General features: G+C 40.4%; 2 protein-coding genes across 4 annotated transcripts; one reads left to right on the top strand and one right to left on the bottom strand.

The window, feature by feature from the left end:
- Positions 1–3,717: 3,717 nt before the first annotated feature.
- LOC146713252 (uncharacterized) lies at positions 3,718–8,487 on the top strand. The gene is made up of 3 exons (XM_085452355.1): positions 3,718–3,871; positions 5,905–6,246; positions 7,635–8,487. Exons 1-3 carry the CDS (start codon positions 3,793–3,795, stop codon positions 7,868–7,870), a joined length of 657 nt encoding a protein of 218 aa, XP_085308481.1. The 5' UTR covers positions 3,718–3,792; the 3' UTR covers positions 7,871–8,487.
- A 2,151-nt stretch (positions 8,488–10,638) lies between these two features.
- On the bottom strand, positions 10,639–16,048 carry LOC146713251 (sialoadhesin-like). Of its 3 annotated transcripts, none has more exons than XM_085452320.1 (8): positions 15,667–16,048; positions 15,153–15,188; positions 13,523–13,786; positions 13,198–13,443; positions 12,949–13,122; positions 11,947–12,024; positions 11,232–11,324; positions 10,639–10,862 (listed from the first exon to the last, which is right to left on the bottom strand). In XM_085452320.1, exons 1-8 carry the CDS (start codon positions 15,695–15,697, stop codon positions 10,777–10,779), a joined length of 1,008 nt encoding a protein of 335 aa, XP_085308446.1. In that variant the 5' UTR covers positions 15,698–16,048; the 3' UTR covers positions 10,639–10,776. The 3 variants fall into 3 exon arrangements, with proteins under 3 accessions (XP_085308446.1, XP_085308447.1, XP_085308448.1); XM_085452321.1 differs by having other exon boundaries at positions 12,949–13,119; XM_085452322.1 differs by lacking the exon at positions 15,153–15,188 and having other exon boundaries at positions 15,667–16,047.
- Positions 16,049–16,615: the final 567 nt, after the last annotated feature.

Raw genomic sequence — 16,615 nt, 5'->3', positions numbered from 1 at the left:
TCTGCAGTTCCAGGAAAAAGGCGTTCAGTGTTTTTTAGTTCTTAGTTTTATAGCTTTGGTACGAACACAAGGCCTCGGTAGATCACAGAGAGACACTGAGTGGGATTAACACCACACAAACCCTGCAGAGTAGAGGCTAGAAAACAGATCTGCGTTACTCAGGGATCTACATAGTAAAGCCTGCATGCATGTTTATAAAATGAGGGAATGTTATCATTAACCAGGTTGGGATGAGAACTGCTTTACTGCACATATTGCATGGGATGAATAGCAGATATCAAGTAAATAGTAAAAAAACGTTTTTAAATCACACAAGATGCTTTCAAGTGTCAGAGAAATGACAAAAAAATATGAAATTCACCTGAAGTGACGTGAATGCAACATTAGAGTCGAAAGTATAAAGCAGGGCGGGTTTTGAACCGGTGGCTCATATGAAGACAAAAAAAAAAGAACTGGGGCAAAGCGGAGGGGCGTTTAAAAACATAAGGGAGGGGGTGCAGCGGAGCAGAAAGGGTTAAATGTGGCTATGAGCTGGAGAGCACATCAGAGGAGGTGTGAGGGATGCAAAGAGGGGAAACTGTGTGTGGTGAAGTTTTAAATTAACACAGAGAAACAAGTGTGTGCAACAGCTGAATTTACTGGATTTTAGCAGCAGCAGCTGAGGGGAGAAGGAGGTGAACTATAAACTGTATGTATCTGTGGTCAGATGGTTAGTGGGACGGCTTCCTCTCATCCCTTGCAGTTAATTTTCAAATTAGAGCCTTTTACTAACACAAGTAGGCGGCGGTGCGTGAAAAAGTTAGATGCCAGCTGCTGAGAAAAAAAGGAAGAAAAGGATCAACGTTGCTCTCCACTTGTCCGCATGTTGCATCTCCGTCTCAGAGAGACCACTGTGGTTTGCCAATCACCGTTAATGCCCATAGAAGGAGGTGAAGAGGAGGAGGAAGAGGAGGGGCAGCGACAGTGTCAGTGTTCTGAGCTGGAGTTTTCCACGGCTGGGTGTACCCGTTTTTGGATGTATCAGTTGTTCCCCACGGGAGATGGATGTAATCAAAGGAATTTTGGATCGCCGTTTGGATTTACTGAGCACGGAGTTTCTGGATTATCTGTTCAGACAGCACCGACAGACATGGGCCGAAATACCCGGATATCTCGCTTGAAGGATCGGAATAAATTCCAGGTGCGCCGAGGGTAACAAGGGAGACCCGACAATGCCCCTGAAAACCCGTAAAAAGTGGAATTTCACAACTGTTGGTTCGTATGCGACAATGAAGCGGTGAGTAATTTTAAAAAAGAGGGGGGGGTAATGGCATGTGTGACATGCTTATATACACGTCATTCCTGCAGGGGCAGTATCGATATTTCCGACGTATTTGGCAGCAAATATAGAAAATCGGAAGTTTCTAATATTTCTGTCAAAACCGCTTCTTTCAAGCGGGGGTTCCTGGAAATAAAACAAACAAACAAACAAACAAAAAGCTGCTGCGTAAACGCATTCATTCATTTAGATAGACCGGCTGGTGTACGGAAGTGGATTTGGGGGGGGGGGGGGGGTCATTCTTTTTGTTTCCCCAGAATTCTGAGGTTAATGCCAGAATTCTTTAAAAGAAACAGACGCCCCCGTTTTTTGTTTTTTTTTATTTGATTTGCTTCTTTTTATTGTCCCCAATCGTCTTCGGTACTGGTGCCATAAGCCAAGGGCGTAGATTTGGTTTTGGCATTGGTGAGGACGGATGATTTAACCACCGAACCCTGCCCCGTTTCTTTTTTTCTCCTTTGTGCGTTTGATAACAGAGAAATATACTTGCCTACATATGCTATTCTACATGCTTTTAAACCATTTAAAATAACAATTCATAGTTTTAAATGTGATTATATAATGTTAAATTAATATTAAAACAAGTATTTTAGACTTTAGTTTACTTCAGCCATATCAAATACAGTCATGAACCAACAAGTCATCATCCAACTCCACCTGTGATCTTGTGTCACCATTACTCTCTGAGCTTTGTGTTGGTTATTCTGTCACCTGACAAATAGGACAAACATGACAATAAGAATAAAATGTGGAGCTGCTTCAGTGTTTCTGTCAGTTTGTGCAGATCTTGACTCATCAGTAATGTTTGTGAGTGCATTTTTAAAACAATTTGTGCAAACTGCACTACGAGGTGGATATTTGCAAAATCATGACTACCTCATGATATTTTGACTCAAAAATGAACCCTATGAATATGTCAGTGCCATTAGGATTAAATTATTGTGTCACCAACATTTTAACGTTAGACATATAATTTTAACAGCCTCTGTAAACTAATATCCTGGCTTACTCGAGGCTGCCATTACTGTGTAATGTAATGTGTAATGTATTTGCTTATATTGGTTTAAAAAATCCTTCTATGTAAAACAAGGTTTACGAGGTTTAGTATATAAAATAAAGAAATGGCCAATTTTGCACGTATCTTGGTTACTGCATTACTGTGCATTATAATCCAACCAGTCCTCTTTTCCTTTTTTAGTTACTTAAAATAACTTTATCGAAAATATTTGTCATAATTTCCGCAGCCCTCATGATCAGATCTCTCTTGAAAAACACTTTTTTTATTATGTCAGTGACACTTTTACCTGGATAAATGATGGATTTATGAAAGCAACCTTTCCAAGAGCAAACAAACAAACCAGATGTTAGATGAGCCATCACAGCTGTTTTCCGGCCAGTGTAGCATGGGTAACTGCAGGTTCACTCAGTTTATTTAAACTAAACTGTGACCTCTGATCTCCCCTGACCGTGAACACCAGAGGATGCGGTGTAGCTGTGCAGCTGTCCCACATTGTTTATCGAAGCTGCACCTGCATAAAGAGACGTGTCACAATGATCTCACCAACACAGATCCAGTGAAAATCCAACATGAATTAGAACCTTACAGGTACTCTTTATATTTGTAGTTCTGTAGTACTTACCTGTCAAGATAACCCTCATCTTCCTCTCCTTTCTTCTGTCTTACATCTTAAAACAATTAATGTTTCTTTTTCCTCCCTGATAATTACAGCCTCAGTCCTGCAGACACGCTGCGATCCGACTGCACAGAAAGTATTATTCCAGCAGAGGGCGCCATACATTAAAAAAATAAAGCGTTAAACATCCCACTTTTAAAAAGAACTGTTGTACCAAATCCACTTAGCCACGAAAATGCACAGGACACCAGTTACAGAAACGACAGTCTTTATATATCATTCCTGTGCCTTCTGTTCATTTAACTGTATCGTTAGGAAATCTAACTGGAGCTGCATTAATATCTCACCTAATAATAATAATAATAATAAAACTGGATGTAGGCCTACGTGAAAGCTGTGACTATGATTTATTTTCTGGGGGATTTCTGTCATTACAGGAAGTGAAATATTGTTTATTTATTTTTTTTAAAGCGGGAACTGACTTACAGGGTTTTCGGTTTTTTTTTAACACATCTTCAGTTAAAATTCACATAAAATGTAACAAGTCAGCAGTTTATGAAATACTGTTCGCCGCATTCTTCTTCCACATTCATATTCCTCTCACATACTTGGAATTTCTTTCTTTACACCCCCCCCCCCCCCCCCCCCCAAAAAAAAAAACAAAAAAAACTGTAAAATGTCAGAAAATAAGTAGATGATCAGTAGATGGCGCAGTCGCTTGTTGTGATGACGCAACAGGTTTGGGCAGGCGTTTTTCGAAAACTTTCAAGTCTTTCAACTCCGCCCTGTTCGTCCTTCCTCTGCTCTGGTAAACAACTTGTCGCCGTGCATAAAGCTGTCATGGATTTAACGGCAGACATGGGTTTTCTGTGGTTTTTTGCACATTTGCTGCTCTTCCATCGCGCTTTTGCTTCTGAAGGTGAGTTTTGTGCGTCTGTCGTTGTGTGTTTGTGTGCGTTACAAACAGCATATGGAAGAAATGGGAGTTGGTTTCCGTGATCCTGCTGGTTAGTATTATTCTGTACAAAGGCTTCAGTGGCATTATCTGCCTGGTAACTGCAGGCACTGCGCTGCAGGATATTTTTAAGCCTTTCTTTCTTTCTTTCTTTCTTTCTTTCTTTCTTTCTTTCTTTTTTCCTCCTGCCCTAATATGTGTTTGAATTTGCAAAATCCCAGGCTGTGGTGCAACCTATGCTGTTATCACACTCAGTTTTCTGTGAGCTGGCAGTATTAATAAGTTAGAAGTGCCTACAGGATGTTAACGCATTTTTGTCGGAAGTCCAGCGGGCACACAAATCACCTTTGGACTTGTGTCATTGAGAACCTTTGGAAAGTCAAACAAACCCCACATTAAGCTTTAATCAGCTCTTGCTGTTTTGTAGTTTCGTTCTCACTGTGCTAAATAGACCTTTGGTCAAGTTGTTGTCTGTGCATGTGTTTTATAGATAAACCTGACCATTGCATGTAATAAAAATATAATTATAATCTTCAGTTGCCTGTGTTTGAGAATTTTTTACAGTCTTATTTTATGCAGTGTATTTTGTTCTTGAGTTTTTGTTTTTCAAACTGAGCTCGGCATTCATGTAAAAATGCAACCGAAAATGTTTGTGTTATGACAGGTGTGTAGAGCAGAGTTTACCGTAAACCTGTGTGTGTGCTGAAAATGTGAAATATGTTCCACACTAATTACAATGTCTGGGATTCAGCAGCGCCACAGAATTGTTGAGTCCAAACTGAGACCACTGATGTCAGTGTTTGTGTGAGGAGATCCAGATGTTCCTGCAGAAACTACTGTCTAATTTCTGCTGATCAGCTGCCAAACCTGCCAAAAGATAGGCTGGTAATTAAAAGTGCATATAGCTGGCTGCGGTCCAGCTGTGTTGTTAGTGTTTGGAATTGAGACCCTGGGAGAAATCACAGCACTGTCTCTGGGCCTGATAGCAGAGCAGCCCACGTTATCGATCAATCCAGCATGGGAATGTCATTTTTGTGATCCAGACAGAAGTGACCAGAATGTGCAGGATTAGAAACGAGTGCATCTGAGGGACCGCTCATATCCAGCAGGTTAGGAGACAAAGTTGGAGAAGTGAGTCTAAGACATTTTGGACCTCAGAGGAGGTTAATGGATGTAGTGAAGGAGGACATGCAGGGGTTAGTGTGACGGAGGAAGATCTTGGGATGAGGTGAGAGGGAGGCAGGTGATCTGCTGTGGCGACCCATGAAAGGAGCGCCTGGAAGATCAGTCCAGTCATGACTGACTGACCGCATCATCAGACCTGTCACATGTGTTGGGTTTCTGTCCCTGACATGACACAACAAGAATTTTCCTAAAGAGAGGATTTGATTAAAAAAAACCTCACAGCTTAGTCTCCACTACGCCAGGCTACATGATGCTTCTGATAACTGTAAATGTTCCTGACCCAGGTGGGCTCAGGTTTCATCATAGACTGGACTTAATCACTTGACGGCACAGGTTGGTTTTGGACTCTGCATATTCAGTCAGTGTTAGAAAAGAAACTGTACAGCAGATAAATTCTTTCTTTTTTCCCCCTGAGGCAAATATTTGAATAAGAGAGTACAGTCCTCCCTTTTTCAGTTGGTGTTATCTGCATGTGTGTGTGTGTGGGTGTGTTGCACTGATAGCTTCTAAATGCTGAATTAAATAACTGACTTAGGAAACACTCCAACTTCACTCACCAACACTGAAGCACAGACATCTTGGACAGTCTGTGAGCACATTTACGCGCACAGTAAACAAATTATTAGTCTCATAATTGCATTAAAAATGCTTCTAAAGGCTCCAGTAGGAACAGATATGGTCCAGAGGCTCCAGTACAGAGACCCCAATTTATTCAAAATGAAGAAATCACCCCATGTAGAGTTCTTATAAAGAAAGAAACAATCTATTAAGGGTTAGTTGAATTATATCTGAATGTTGTTCTCTGATTTTAGACCAGTACGCAGCGACGATTGGAGAGGATGTCACTCTTCAGTGTCGGGCTCCCAGAGATGCAGTCGTCACCGTGCTGGAGTGGAGCAAACCTGACCTGAGTGTGGACGATTACGTCTTCTTCTACCGCAACGAACGCTCATACGAGAAGTACCAGCATTCGTCTTTTAGGGGTCGAGTCACGCTGCGAGAGGCCTTCATGAAGGACGGAGACGTTTCCATCGTGCTGAAGAACGTCACCGTCAGCGATGCTGGAAGATACAAGTGCAGAATTATAATGAGCAACGCAGCAAGCAGCGAGAGAGTCTTAAGTGAGGAAAGATCCCTCAGTGTCACAGAAGCAGGTGAGGTTGAGTTTGTTTTTGATGAGACTTGTTCGAAAGCTGCAGGGTTTTATTCCAGGAAGCATGTGAGTTTATAAACCCTGAGATGAAGGAAACTCAGGTTTTCTGCTCCTGGAAGAGAGCCAGCTTCAGTCAGTTACCACGGTAACAGACTGAGCTTAAAATCCTGGCGGGATTTCTTCAACAAAGTCTGAGTGTCCCTCTCGCTTCCCCTCGTGGTTCACCAGCTGACTAGTTTTATTTCCCCTTATTTGTTCTTATCAAAGTTCAGAGCAGTTTGTTTGTGCAGTGAAACCTATTTTGTCCCACTTGGACATCACTTTTCTATTTTTTGTGCTTTTTAAAATAGTTTTCGTGCAAATGAGTGCTTTTTCAGTCATTCACAGATTTATTATCAGCTCAAAATAAAATCTGCAGCTGTCGGCCAGTTTCTCTGCAGGGAAGGATGAGCTTCAGATACATGACAGGCTCATGTGTCGTGTTCAGCCACACTCATGGAAACATGTCTGTCACACTTGGATCTTGTAGACTACGTGAACCGGCTGTAGTCAGTCTTACAGTAATCTGATTACTTTTCATGTTGAGTTTTGTTCGCATTTTCGATTGAGACATTATTCAAAGAGCATTTTTAAAGGAACAGAGTCTGAAGTTCACACTCGGTGTCAGTGACCCAGATCCATCTAACGTATCACAGGATCTTGTGTGAATCAGTATCAGCTCCATGTTGGAGTCCGCTTACACTGCAGGATGCAAAGCAGATCATGATCATGGACAGAGACCAGATCTGACCAAAGGCCTGAGTTTCTTCTGGTCGTTTCACAGCTCATCCCGTCTGGATCTGTTTTGGATCCAGTCACAGTGTCTTATTTTGTCCTGACATGATCTGTTTTCCATATTTTAATGACTCTCAAAAGTAAAATGAGACTCAGTAGAACATCCCTGCTGTAGCTGCAGGAGAGCCATCGACTGTCAGTGAAGGCTGGTTAGAAATGGTTAAATTGGAAACGTTAGTATGACGGGCGCGTCAGTAAACTGTGTCCCATCAGTTTCACCAGGTTTTCAGCTTCAGTTTCAGGTAAAAAAAATCAACTGTAAAATCAGGATGCATATAATGAAAATGTAACTTGGGTAAATCACGGCCATCGAAAGTATAAAAAAAAAAAAAACCCAACTAATTCTGAGCCCCACTAATTTCACTTTCTTTCTGTACTCGCGGACGCATTTAACTCGGGGTGAATGAACTCGGAGCTGTTTGAGCAGGACACAGAGTTGCTGATCTAAGATATACTCAGATTTTTTTTTTTAAGTCTGAGTCTGTTGAACAGGCTTCCTGGAATAGAAACTTGGTCTGAGTGCAGCGTGTAATGTCTGATCTTTGTGATCTGCAGAACACATGGATGAAGTCAGCGAGCCCGTCGGACGCCTCGAAAAAGCAATTCAGAGCAATGCGAATCACGAAGGTGGACAGAGTGTCGCAGTCGCAGTTGGAGCCGGAGTGGTTAGTGTCCTTGTTCTTGTTGCTGTTGCTGTTGTTGGTTTGTTGGTGTGTAAAAGAAAACGGCCATCCTCACCGACTTGCAACGAAGCCCCGAAAAAGAAAAGGGGATCAGAAGAGATGATTTGAAAACCTGAATGTGAAACACTGAGAATCCTGGCTACGTGTATATAACAGTGTGATTCCACTTCTCAGAAAAGGGGACCATGAATATTTCTCTGCTGTGAGAAACTAAAAAAGCAGATGCAGGTCATGAGACTGTCCACAAATATGTAGCATTAAGCACTTTATTCCTGTGAAACTGACCACTAATCAATTTAACAATGACAGAGCAAGTTTTATTTTTGTGTTGATTGAGAACGAAACCTCTTTAAACTGTGGAGACTGGAGGTTAGACTTCCATGGGTTTGTGGGATTTTGATCACATGTCAGTAACCATGACTACGGCACGTGAACATGAGGATTTGGGGTTTAGCGTGTCTTGTGTTTAGGTCTAAGCCAGAGATCTTATGTATACATATATATATATAACTCAGATATATGTACATATGCACACATCTCCCTTTTAATACTAATGACATGTGTAACACTGACTTTTAATAAGAGTTATCTTGTAATGTGAACATTTTCTGTAGCTTTCTCATGTTCATGTTGATCTTTCACTTTTGTTTCTTGGCAATAGCCACAGATTTAACCCCTATGTGTACAGCATTATGTTCTGATGTTAATAAAACACTTCAATCAGCTGGTTTGGTTTGGACGGAGTTTGTTTCATGATGATAAAAGGCGTCGGTACAACGTGAAATAACTAAAACTGGTCAGAGAATGAATGTTTTCTGCTGTGGGCGGTGCTGGGGGAGGGCAGGATCGCTGTGTGTCTGAAACAGCCACAGGAATGCAAACGGCTGCACAATAACACAGCAGGAAGTCTGTGCTGGAAGAGCTTTCGTTCTTCCTTGTGCTGTTAGTAGGAATAATGGGTAATCAGATTACTCTGCAGGTGTGGCCTGGAAACGCTGTGTTGCGGAACAAAGTCGTTGTGGCGTTGGCTTTTTTCCAACATCTGGAAACGGTGAATTCAGCTCCACAGTTTGAATATGCAAGAAGAAGAACAGCTGGAATCCCCCAAATATGTTTTCTTCTCCTGAGGGTTAATGATTTAACTCTGGCAATAAACAAAAGAAGTTATTGTGCTCATGTCAGCTGACTGTAATTGCGGGGCCAGGACCGCCACCTGCTGGCTGCTTTTAGTCACTGCTCATCACTGAAAGAAAGCTGTGTGATTCACATCCTTTATTAAAACACTGTTAAAAGTTTTAAGGTAAATGATTGAGTCATTGCAGTTTGGCTTCTCTGCACTGTGTCATTCACAGATGTGCTGTTACCTTCAGTGTATGAGAGAGGTGTGGAGAAGCAGCTGGATTATTCAAATGCACTGCCACACCTTTAAACGGTTCTGTGTTTTTAAAGAATGAAAAACAAGACCTGAGCTCTGCAGGCTCAGACATGCAGGTGGAAGTCTTTCGATTCTGCTCAAGGCGAGAACACAACCAAATAAAAGCTGAATGGGTGCGTTCAATGACTGAGGAACTGCATTTAAGATGTTTTATTAAAGGATGTTTCCACTTGATCCTGAGCTCTGAGCGGCTTTGCAGCAATTCTTTAAATGTTGTTCTGGGTTCTTTTGTGACCTGCTGAATGAGCCGTTGATGTGTCACTCCTGTTTCCACAGGCTTCCTCCATTTGTGGACGTCTGCTCTCATATTGGTCCCAAAACCTTAGAGATGCCTTTCTAACACTTTCCAGACTGATAGTTGTCAGTGATTTGGTTTCTCGGCTATTTCATTAGATCATCATCATGTCTGCAGCCTGCTTTACTTTGTCAGACGAGTTTTATTTAAATGATTTCCTGATCCAGCGGGTCTGGCAGTAGTCTGGCCTGAGTGTGGATGTAGTGAAATTAAACTCAGCTTTCCAAAATAAAATGTGGTTAATCCCAGTTAATTCACAATTTAACACCAGGTTGCAGTCAGTCTCACACAGGGGCCTGTAGGGTTGGACAGCTTTCAATCCTTAATAAATGAAATCGTCTGCATTCAATCTGGTTTTCTTAGTCTAATATTAAAATGTGCTTTATGGCCTAAAACATTTATGTATGATAATGTAAAAAAGAAACTAAACAAAACATAGAAGTCACCTCCTTATGACCTCACTGACTAATGTGCTGTAACTGTCTCCTGTTTTCATGTCTTTTCATTGTTTCTGCTGCTGCAGGCTGAGATCGGAGCCTTTTTCATTTGTGCATCTACAGTTCATCCATAACTGACCTCACTTGTTCTGTGCCCTGAAGAATAAACTGCAGCTGGATCGCTCCCTGCAAAACTAGACAAAGCCACGTGATGGAAAATGTGGATTTGAAAAGCGACTTCGACACCTCTGCTGACTGAGTTTAGTTTTCAAAACAGGAAACTAAATGACCAAAGAGCTGCTCACTCACTCAAAACGTTTACACAGTGCATCACTTTCACAACAACCTGTGAAGCCAGTTTCAAAGACAACCGTTTACATCTTGATGACATTCCCACGTTCACCCTCTAGCACAGCATCTCCACAGAGCTGAACTGCTCTCAGTTTATTTGAGACACACAAAACAAAGACTAAAGTGTCCTTTAAGCGAGACTTCAAGAGACTTCTGAGGATGATACCACTCCTTAAAATGATTCTAGGCGAGTTTCTTCTCTTTAAAGAATAAAATGAAATGATGCCTGCTGATGTGCTGCAGCTGTTTCCAGAGTCTGTGACTCTGGATTCATGTGAAGAAACAATTTCCCTTTTTGAATCTGTGATTGGCCGATGTTGCACAGGTGTGTTCAATGACCAGGAAACTGCTTTGTAAGATGTTTTATTAAAGTGAAAATTAAACTTTCCATTTCATCCTGACCTCTACATTCAAACTGGTCCAGCGCAGCTGTACAACTGTAAACACACACAGAATATGATTGAATAAATAATACAGAGAGGAGTGCAGGGATGTGTCACTGGTTAGACTGGTTAAGCTGTGGTGAAGGTGTGCGGGTCTGCTTCAGTGAGGAGTAGATGACCGCTGGCTCTGGTGGAAGATCTGAACACAAACACACAGATTACCGAAAGTTTAGATAAACATGAGAAAAAAAAACACACACACTTTGTTTATTACAAAGAGGATATCCACAAAACTGTTTTACACAAATATAGATAAATGAATCTCAGAATTCTAATAATTAATATTGAAATATATAAATATGTCTTAGTAGTAGTCAGATCTTTTGTTTTTGAATGACAGAACTGATGCTTTGCTGAATTATATGTCGCCCCTGTTTCCATCGCACGTCATCATCAACCTTCAGCTGGACCATCTCTGATTTGCAATAAAATAAAAAATTAAATAAGAGGCATTGACTAAAGAGCTGTTCCAGTCTTACTGACCACTCAGAGAATTTCACAGCTGTACCTCTCTGTCTGCAGTTCGTCTTGATGGGGATCTGTGCGTAGCTGATCTCAGGTGTTCTGTGCACTGAAGAGTAAACTGCCGCTGGATCGCTCTCTGCAAAACATGACAAAGTCAGGTGACTGACCCAGAACCTGTGTTTTACGGTGAGAAAAAGTTTGACATTCCAGGAACAACAGCGGCAAATGTGAGGCCACAGCACAGCCTGTCTTTAACATGCAGCAACTTTAACACCTCTGCTCGGTTTAGCTCTCAAAACAGGAAACCTGATGACCACAGAGCCGCTCGCTTGGCACAATGATGTAACAGTCTTACACAATGCATCATGTAAAGTAAACACTTTGCAAAAGTGTGAAAGTCTTTTTTTTTTCAAATTTAACCTGACCTGACTAGCATGTGGCAGTAGTTACAGAAGTGCTGCACCAAAGATCATTATAACCTGTAAATATTCCAAACTACACTAGTGTAATCCAAAAATGAAAACATGGAGCTAGAAATAAGAATAATAAGCCTGATTTAATGTGAAAAGCACAAGACCTCACTCTTTCTGGCTCTGGTTCAACATCTTTAATACAGGAGATTTTTAATGATGGACTGAAATCTTTGTCCCTTATGTGCGAGCAATTTACAAACTGATCAACCTGACCTGATGAAAAACCAGCCATGCATCTCACAGAGCCTCATGTCGAAACACGAGAGGATTAATGCTGTCCTTTACCTCTCATCATCTTTGACCCTTTTCGATCATCTGCAGATGTTCTTCCCACTGATGAAGAGTTGGCAGCTGTTGCTCTCTCTGCAAAATCAAATGCAAAGATTTTCCATTAATAGCAGAACTGTAAATGCTGCTGATTCAGCAAGATTAATATTTGAAAGAAGGTGAAATGTGTTTAAAATGCAAAGTGAAGAAAAGACTGCGGTCAGAATAAAGTTTTTTTTTTTTTTTAAGTGTTTCTGTCTTTTCTTTCAAAAAACAGGAAACTGGACTGAACCGCCCGCATCAGCTTTCTTTGACCACAACTTCTCACTTCACACACACTGGAAAAACTAACCAAACTGTGTACAGTGTACAAATGTATATATTCAAATATGACATTAATCATAAAATGCTATTGTAGAAATTGATGCACAATTTAATTAATCACGATTAATATTTATAAGAAGGCGAATGTGTTTAAAATGAAAACTGAAGAGAAGACTGCAGTCAGAATAAAGTTGGGTGAAGATGAAATATAAAAAAATTCTAAATTGTTTTATTTTCTTTTACAACAAGTCTCACATACAATGTCTAATTTCACACACACAAGAAAAAATAACCAAACTGTGTACAGTGTGCAAATGTTCATGACATTAATCATAAAATTCTATTGTAGAAATCGATGCACAAGAAGTGCGTGTAGCTTAGTCATAATAAGCCTTATTTAAGCCTCAGTTAATAATGTAAATGGTCTGTGGCTCAAACTGGTCCTCACAGAGACAGATGTGTGGAAATAACACGTGCAGCATGTTGCAGCTTTTAAAGAAAGCGATTGTGTTTGCTGTTTCCACTTAGATGATGTTAGTGTGAGCTCTGACTGTTGGAGATGTGGGCTGTAGAAGTGAGGCTCAAAGTGCCAGAAACACAAAAATGGAGATTATAATTTATTGATTTTTTTTAGGTGATTTGTTTAAAAAAAACAGTGGTTTGATGTGTCATCATAAAGCGCAGAATGTGTCTCACCTCCAGCTTTTCCCTGGATGCATCGTCTCAGCACTAGAAGCAGTATGACCAGCAGGAGCAACCCAGTTATGGAGGGAACAGACACCATCACAGAGAGAGGAGGAGAGGAAAACGAGGAGTAGAAGGAGGCAGCGGAGGCTGATGGAGGAGGAGAGGTGGGAGAACCTGCATCTACTAAGAAATACAAATCGATGTGGTCAGTTTGACTCACTTTGGGTCTGAAATCTGTAAAAGAAACAGAAGCCTCACCTGTGACAGTGATCCAGCTGGATGGAGACTCTCCATGACCGCTGATGTCACACTTGTAGAGGCCTTCATCAGACCTGGAAACATGCTGGATGGTCATGTGACCTGTAGGCTGCTTCCTGATGAGGGAGCCATCTTTATAGAAAGCAGCTGTGAGGTTGGAGGGAGTGGTCTTTGTTTTACAGAGCAGAGTGACGTCATCTCCCTCCATCACAGGGAGGACAGGACTCTGCAGGATCACTGATCCACCTCAACACAGAGACAAACTACAGCATTTCATCCATTTACACACAGCTTCATCAACACTAACTCCACACACTCAGCTTACCAGTGACTGTCAGGTTAACCATGTTACTGATGGGACCCTCTCTGGACTCACACCAGTAAACTCCACTGTCCAGTAGGACAATGTGGTTGATGATGCATAAAATACCGTCTAATCTTCCAAACTCATCTCCACACTGAGTCCTGTTTCCCTTGCTTGTGTTTCTCCTCAGAGTCCATCCAGCAGAGCTGTCGTCCTCCTCACAGCTCAGAGACACAAAGTCTCTTATAAAGAACTGAGAGCTGCTGGGACTCACAGTCAGACGAGCTGTGAGGAGAGACGATTAAAATAAAGCAAAACGTAAGGAAAAAGCTTTTTCACAAAGAAACCAGCAGAATCTTTGTTGGTGTTTTTCAGATGAGGGCAGAAAATGATCCAGGAGTTTAGCTCATGCAAAAGATAATCTTCTAAAATCCTGCCCAGGTATCATGAAATAACTTTTTAGAGATGTCGTTCTATGATATCATACAGATACAAAAGTCTAAACATGTCAGTCTGCATTCTGAGCTTTAATCTCACAGGGATTACTTGTGCATACACTGACCTCGTGGTATCTATTATGAATATTAACCATTAAAGACAGGATATCAGGAAAAGGACAACATTTTCTCTCCAAGTTAAACAGAGATTTGCAATCTGTCTGTAGGTAAAAACTTAACAGATTCATTTACTTTTTACATTATTTATTTTCATTCCTTCCTTCGAGAAATTGAGCTGCTGGTAGCCGTGTGCTCGTCGTGTGTCACAGGACCAAGAAAGCCTCATTAAAAAGCTAACATTGATGGTCACGTTTTATATCATCCACCCTTTAGTCCTCTTATTTTTAAGTAGGTTTTTATTAGGATTTAAACATTTAAATCACTTTATGTTTATGAATCTGTTCCTTTCTGCTCATTTTAAAATCATTAACTACTATTTAGGGACTAGTCTACAGAGAACACTTAACTAACCTCTTCCCTCTTTTTTACTGAAAAGTTATAAAGTTTGGTGAAACTCCAAAAACTCTTTTATATAAAGTCTGGAACTCTTTTGCTAGATCGATAAAACTTTATTAATCCGTCAGGTAGATTCCTCTGGGAAATTCAGTTTCCAGTGGCAGAACACCGACAGAAATTTGCATAGTAAAAATTAGAATTAGAAAATAGAATATAGAGAGAGTTTATATATATATATACTATACTATATATATATATATATATATATATATATATATATATATATATATATATATATAAGACAGCTGAGATAGGCTCCAGCCCCCTGCAACCCTGAAAAAGAATAGGCTGAAGCGAATGGATGGATATATAAATATATATAAATAAGCAATGAAATATTCCCATTAATGAGATGTAGCAGCCAAATGTCTATTGCACAGTGATTTGTTCTTCTTTACTGTTGTGTTTGTGCAAACACTACCGTCCGCTCCCCTGCTGATAACACAGGGGCAGAATTTTTAATCAAACATTAATAAAGCAGGACATTTTTAAAGCATCATCACAGCTTTTTCGGCCTGTTTCATTTCTCAGAGACACACATTGAACCTGATCTGTCTCCATTGTTGTGCTACTTTGTGGTACTTTTTGGGAGTTGGTGTTTTATTGTCTTTTATTTGTCATAAAAAAAGTTCCCTCACCGTGGTTTGTTGCCCAGCTGAGCAGCGACATCAGGACTGAAAGGAAACCCAAGAGATAAAGAGTGAATAGATTTTCACGTGTTTTTGGTTTAAATACTAAATATCCACTCGACCTGTGGGGCAGTGACCTCAAGCTGAATGTCAGACCGATAAACAGGATGTGCTCTGTAGGGGGAGGTGAGGATGCAGTTTAACACCGCTGTAGTTTATCTGCACCATCGACCACTAAATCTGAGTTTTTAACTAATTTAGTGACGTGAAACTGTGAAGCTGTTAAAATTTCACCTTAAACACAAAAAACCCAGCTGGATTAAAGCACCTGAAGCATCCACCTGTGCTTCCTTTTATACTGTGTAACTAGATTTACTGTTACACCCTTTTCCCTTTTGTTATTAACACAGGTTTTAAGTCTTAAGTAAAAGCAAATACCTGTGGCTTCAACCCACTGGAGCCAAAATATCTTAAATATACACATCACATACTAAGGTTTCAAAAAAGAGCATGCGGTACTTACAGAGCAGCCACAACAGAGGTGTTCGTCCCATCGTGTCACACAGATCTGAGATCGTTTCGTTCCACTGCAGCCCTTGAACCCTCCTCCTTCCTCTTGGTAGCAAAGTTTGGGGGGTCTGTGGTTTCTCTGCAGCACTTCTAGGGGAAAAAAACTCCTTTGACCTTTTAGTTTTAAGATAAGATGTAAATCATGAGGTTTATTACAGTAACGAACTGAAAGTGACAGTTTTATTTAGTTTAGTTTATTTATTTATTGCATTTACATCTATCCTGCATTCTTTGAGGGTTGTATTTGCATTAAACATCATGACATGAAGGCTCTCTCTAGTTAAAATAAGATTGATAATAATAATCTTTTTTTAATACGGCTCCACGGCACAATTGTGTCACCTGCTTGTCTAAAAATATTTTAATAATAAGTTAAGCAAAGCGGAAAGAGATCCACACAGAAACACGTGTTTCTTTGCAGTAAAAACACCACATGTAGGCTACACAGCTGTGAGAGCTGGAATTTTATTTCTTTCTAAAAAAAAAAAACATCCTTATTTTCAGTGTTTGTTGTTTTTAACTTCCTAAGACCCGAACTCTTCCACAGCATGCATTTTAATTTATCTTTGATATTTGGGCACATTGGGGCTCGATGAATGTAAAAACAAAGAATTACTAGATTTTTTTTTTTACCTGATCTTTCGTTTCTAAGAGAAATGAGAGCCACATGTGAGGATATTCGTTTAAAATTGCGATAGAACAATAGCAACATAATGTCCTTGTAAGTGGATATGAGGCAGTTGTAGAGCAAAATTGAGTGTTTTGGTCTAAATAACCCAAAATGTGATGTCTACATATAAGGACGCCAGGTCCTGGAAGGTTAATCAAATATTTTGTTGTTGTCACAATAAATGCGACTTCCTGTCGTTTGTAGTCTGAACGAAGCCTGGATGTCTTCATCG

Source organism: Copadichromis virginalis, linkage group LG3 (assembly GCF_057382275.1).
Source record: "Copadichromis virginalis isolate Kocher_CV1m ecotype Utaka linkage group LG3, C_Virginalis_male_GT1.1, whole genome shotgun sequence".
In the NCBI taxonomy this organism is placed as follows: Eukaryota; Metazoa; Chordata; class Actinopteri; order Cichliformes; family Cichlidae; genus Copadichromis; species Copadichromis virginalis.
Note: the sequence above shows the minus strand (reverse complement) of the source record. Positions and strands in the feature narration are given on the sequence as shown.

What these genes read in the sequence shown, in the direction of transcription:
- LOC146713252 (XM_085452355.1), top strand. Translation starts at nt 3,793, where the DNA reads ATGGATTTAACGGCAGACATGGGTTTTCTGTGGTTTTTTGCACATTTG. An exon ending in TCGCGCTTTTGCTTCTGAAG is followed by an intron (nt 3,872 to 5,904) that starts GTGAGTTTTGTG and finishes CTCTGATTTTAG; the next exon opens with ACCAGTACGCAGCGACGATT. An exon ending in CCTCAGTGTCACAGAAGCAG is followed by an intron (nt 6,247 to 7,634) that starts GTGAGGTTGAGT and finishes TGTGATCTGCAG; the next exon opens with AACACATGGATGAAGTCAGC.
- LOC146713251 (XM_085452320.1), bottom strand. Translation starts at nt 15,697, where the DNA reads ATGGGACGAACACCTCTGTTGTGGCTGCTCT. An exon ending in ACCTCTGTTGTGGCTGCTCT is followed by an intron (nt 15,189 to 15,666) that starts GTAAGTACCGCA and finishes GTTTCCTTTCAG; the next exon opens with TCCTGATGTCGCTGCTCAGC. An exon ending in AGGGTCAAAGATGATGAGAG is followed by an intron (nt 11,325 to 11,946) that starts GTAAAGGACAGC and finishes CATGTTTTGCAG; the next exon opens with AGAGCGATCCAGCGGCAGTT.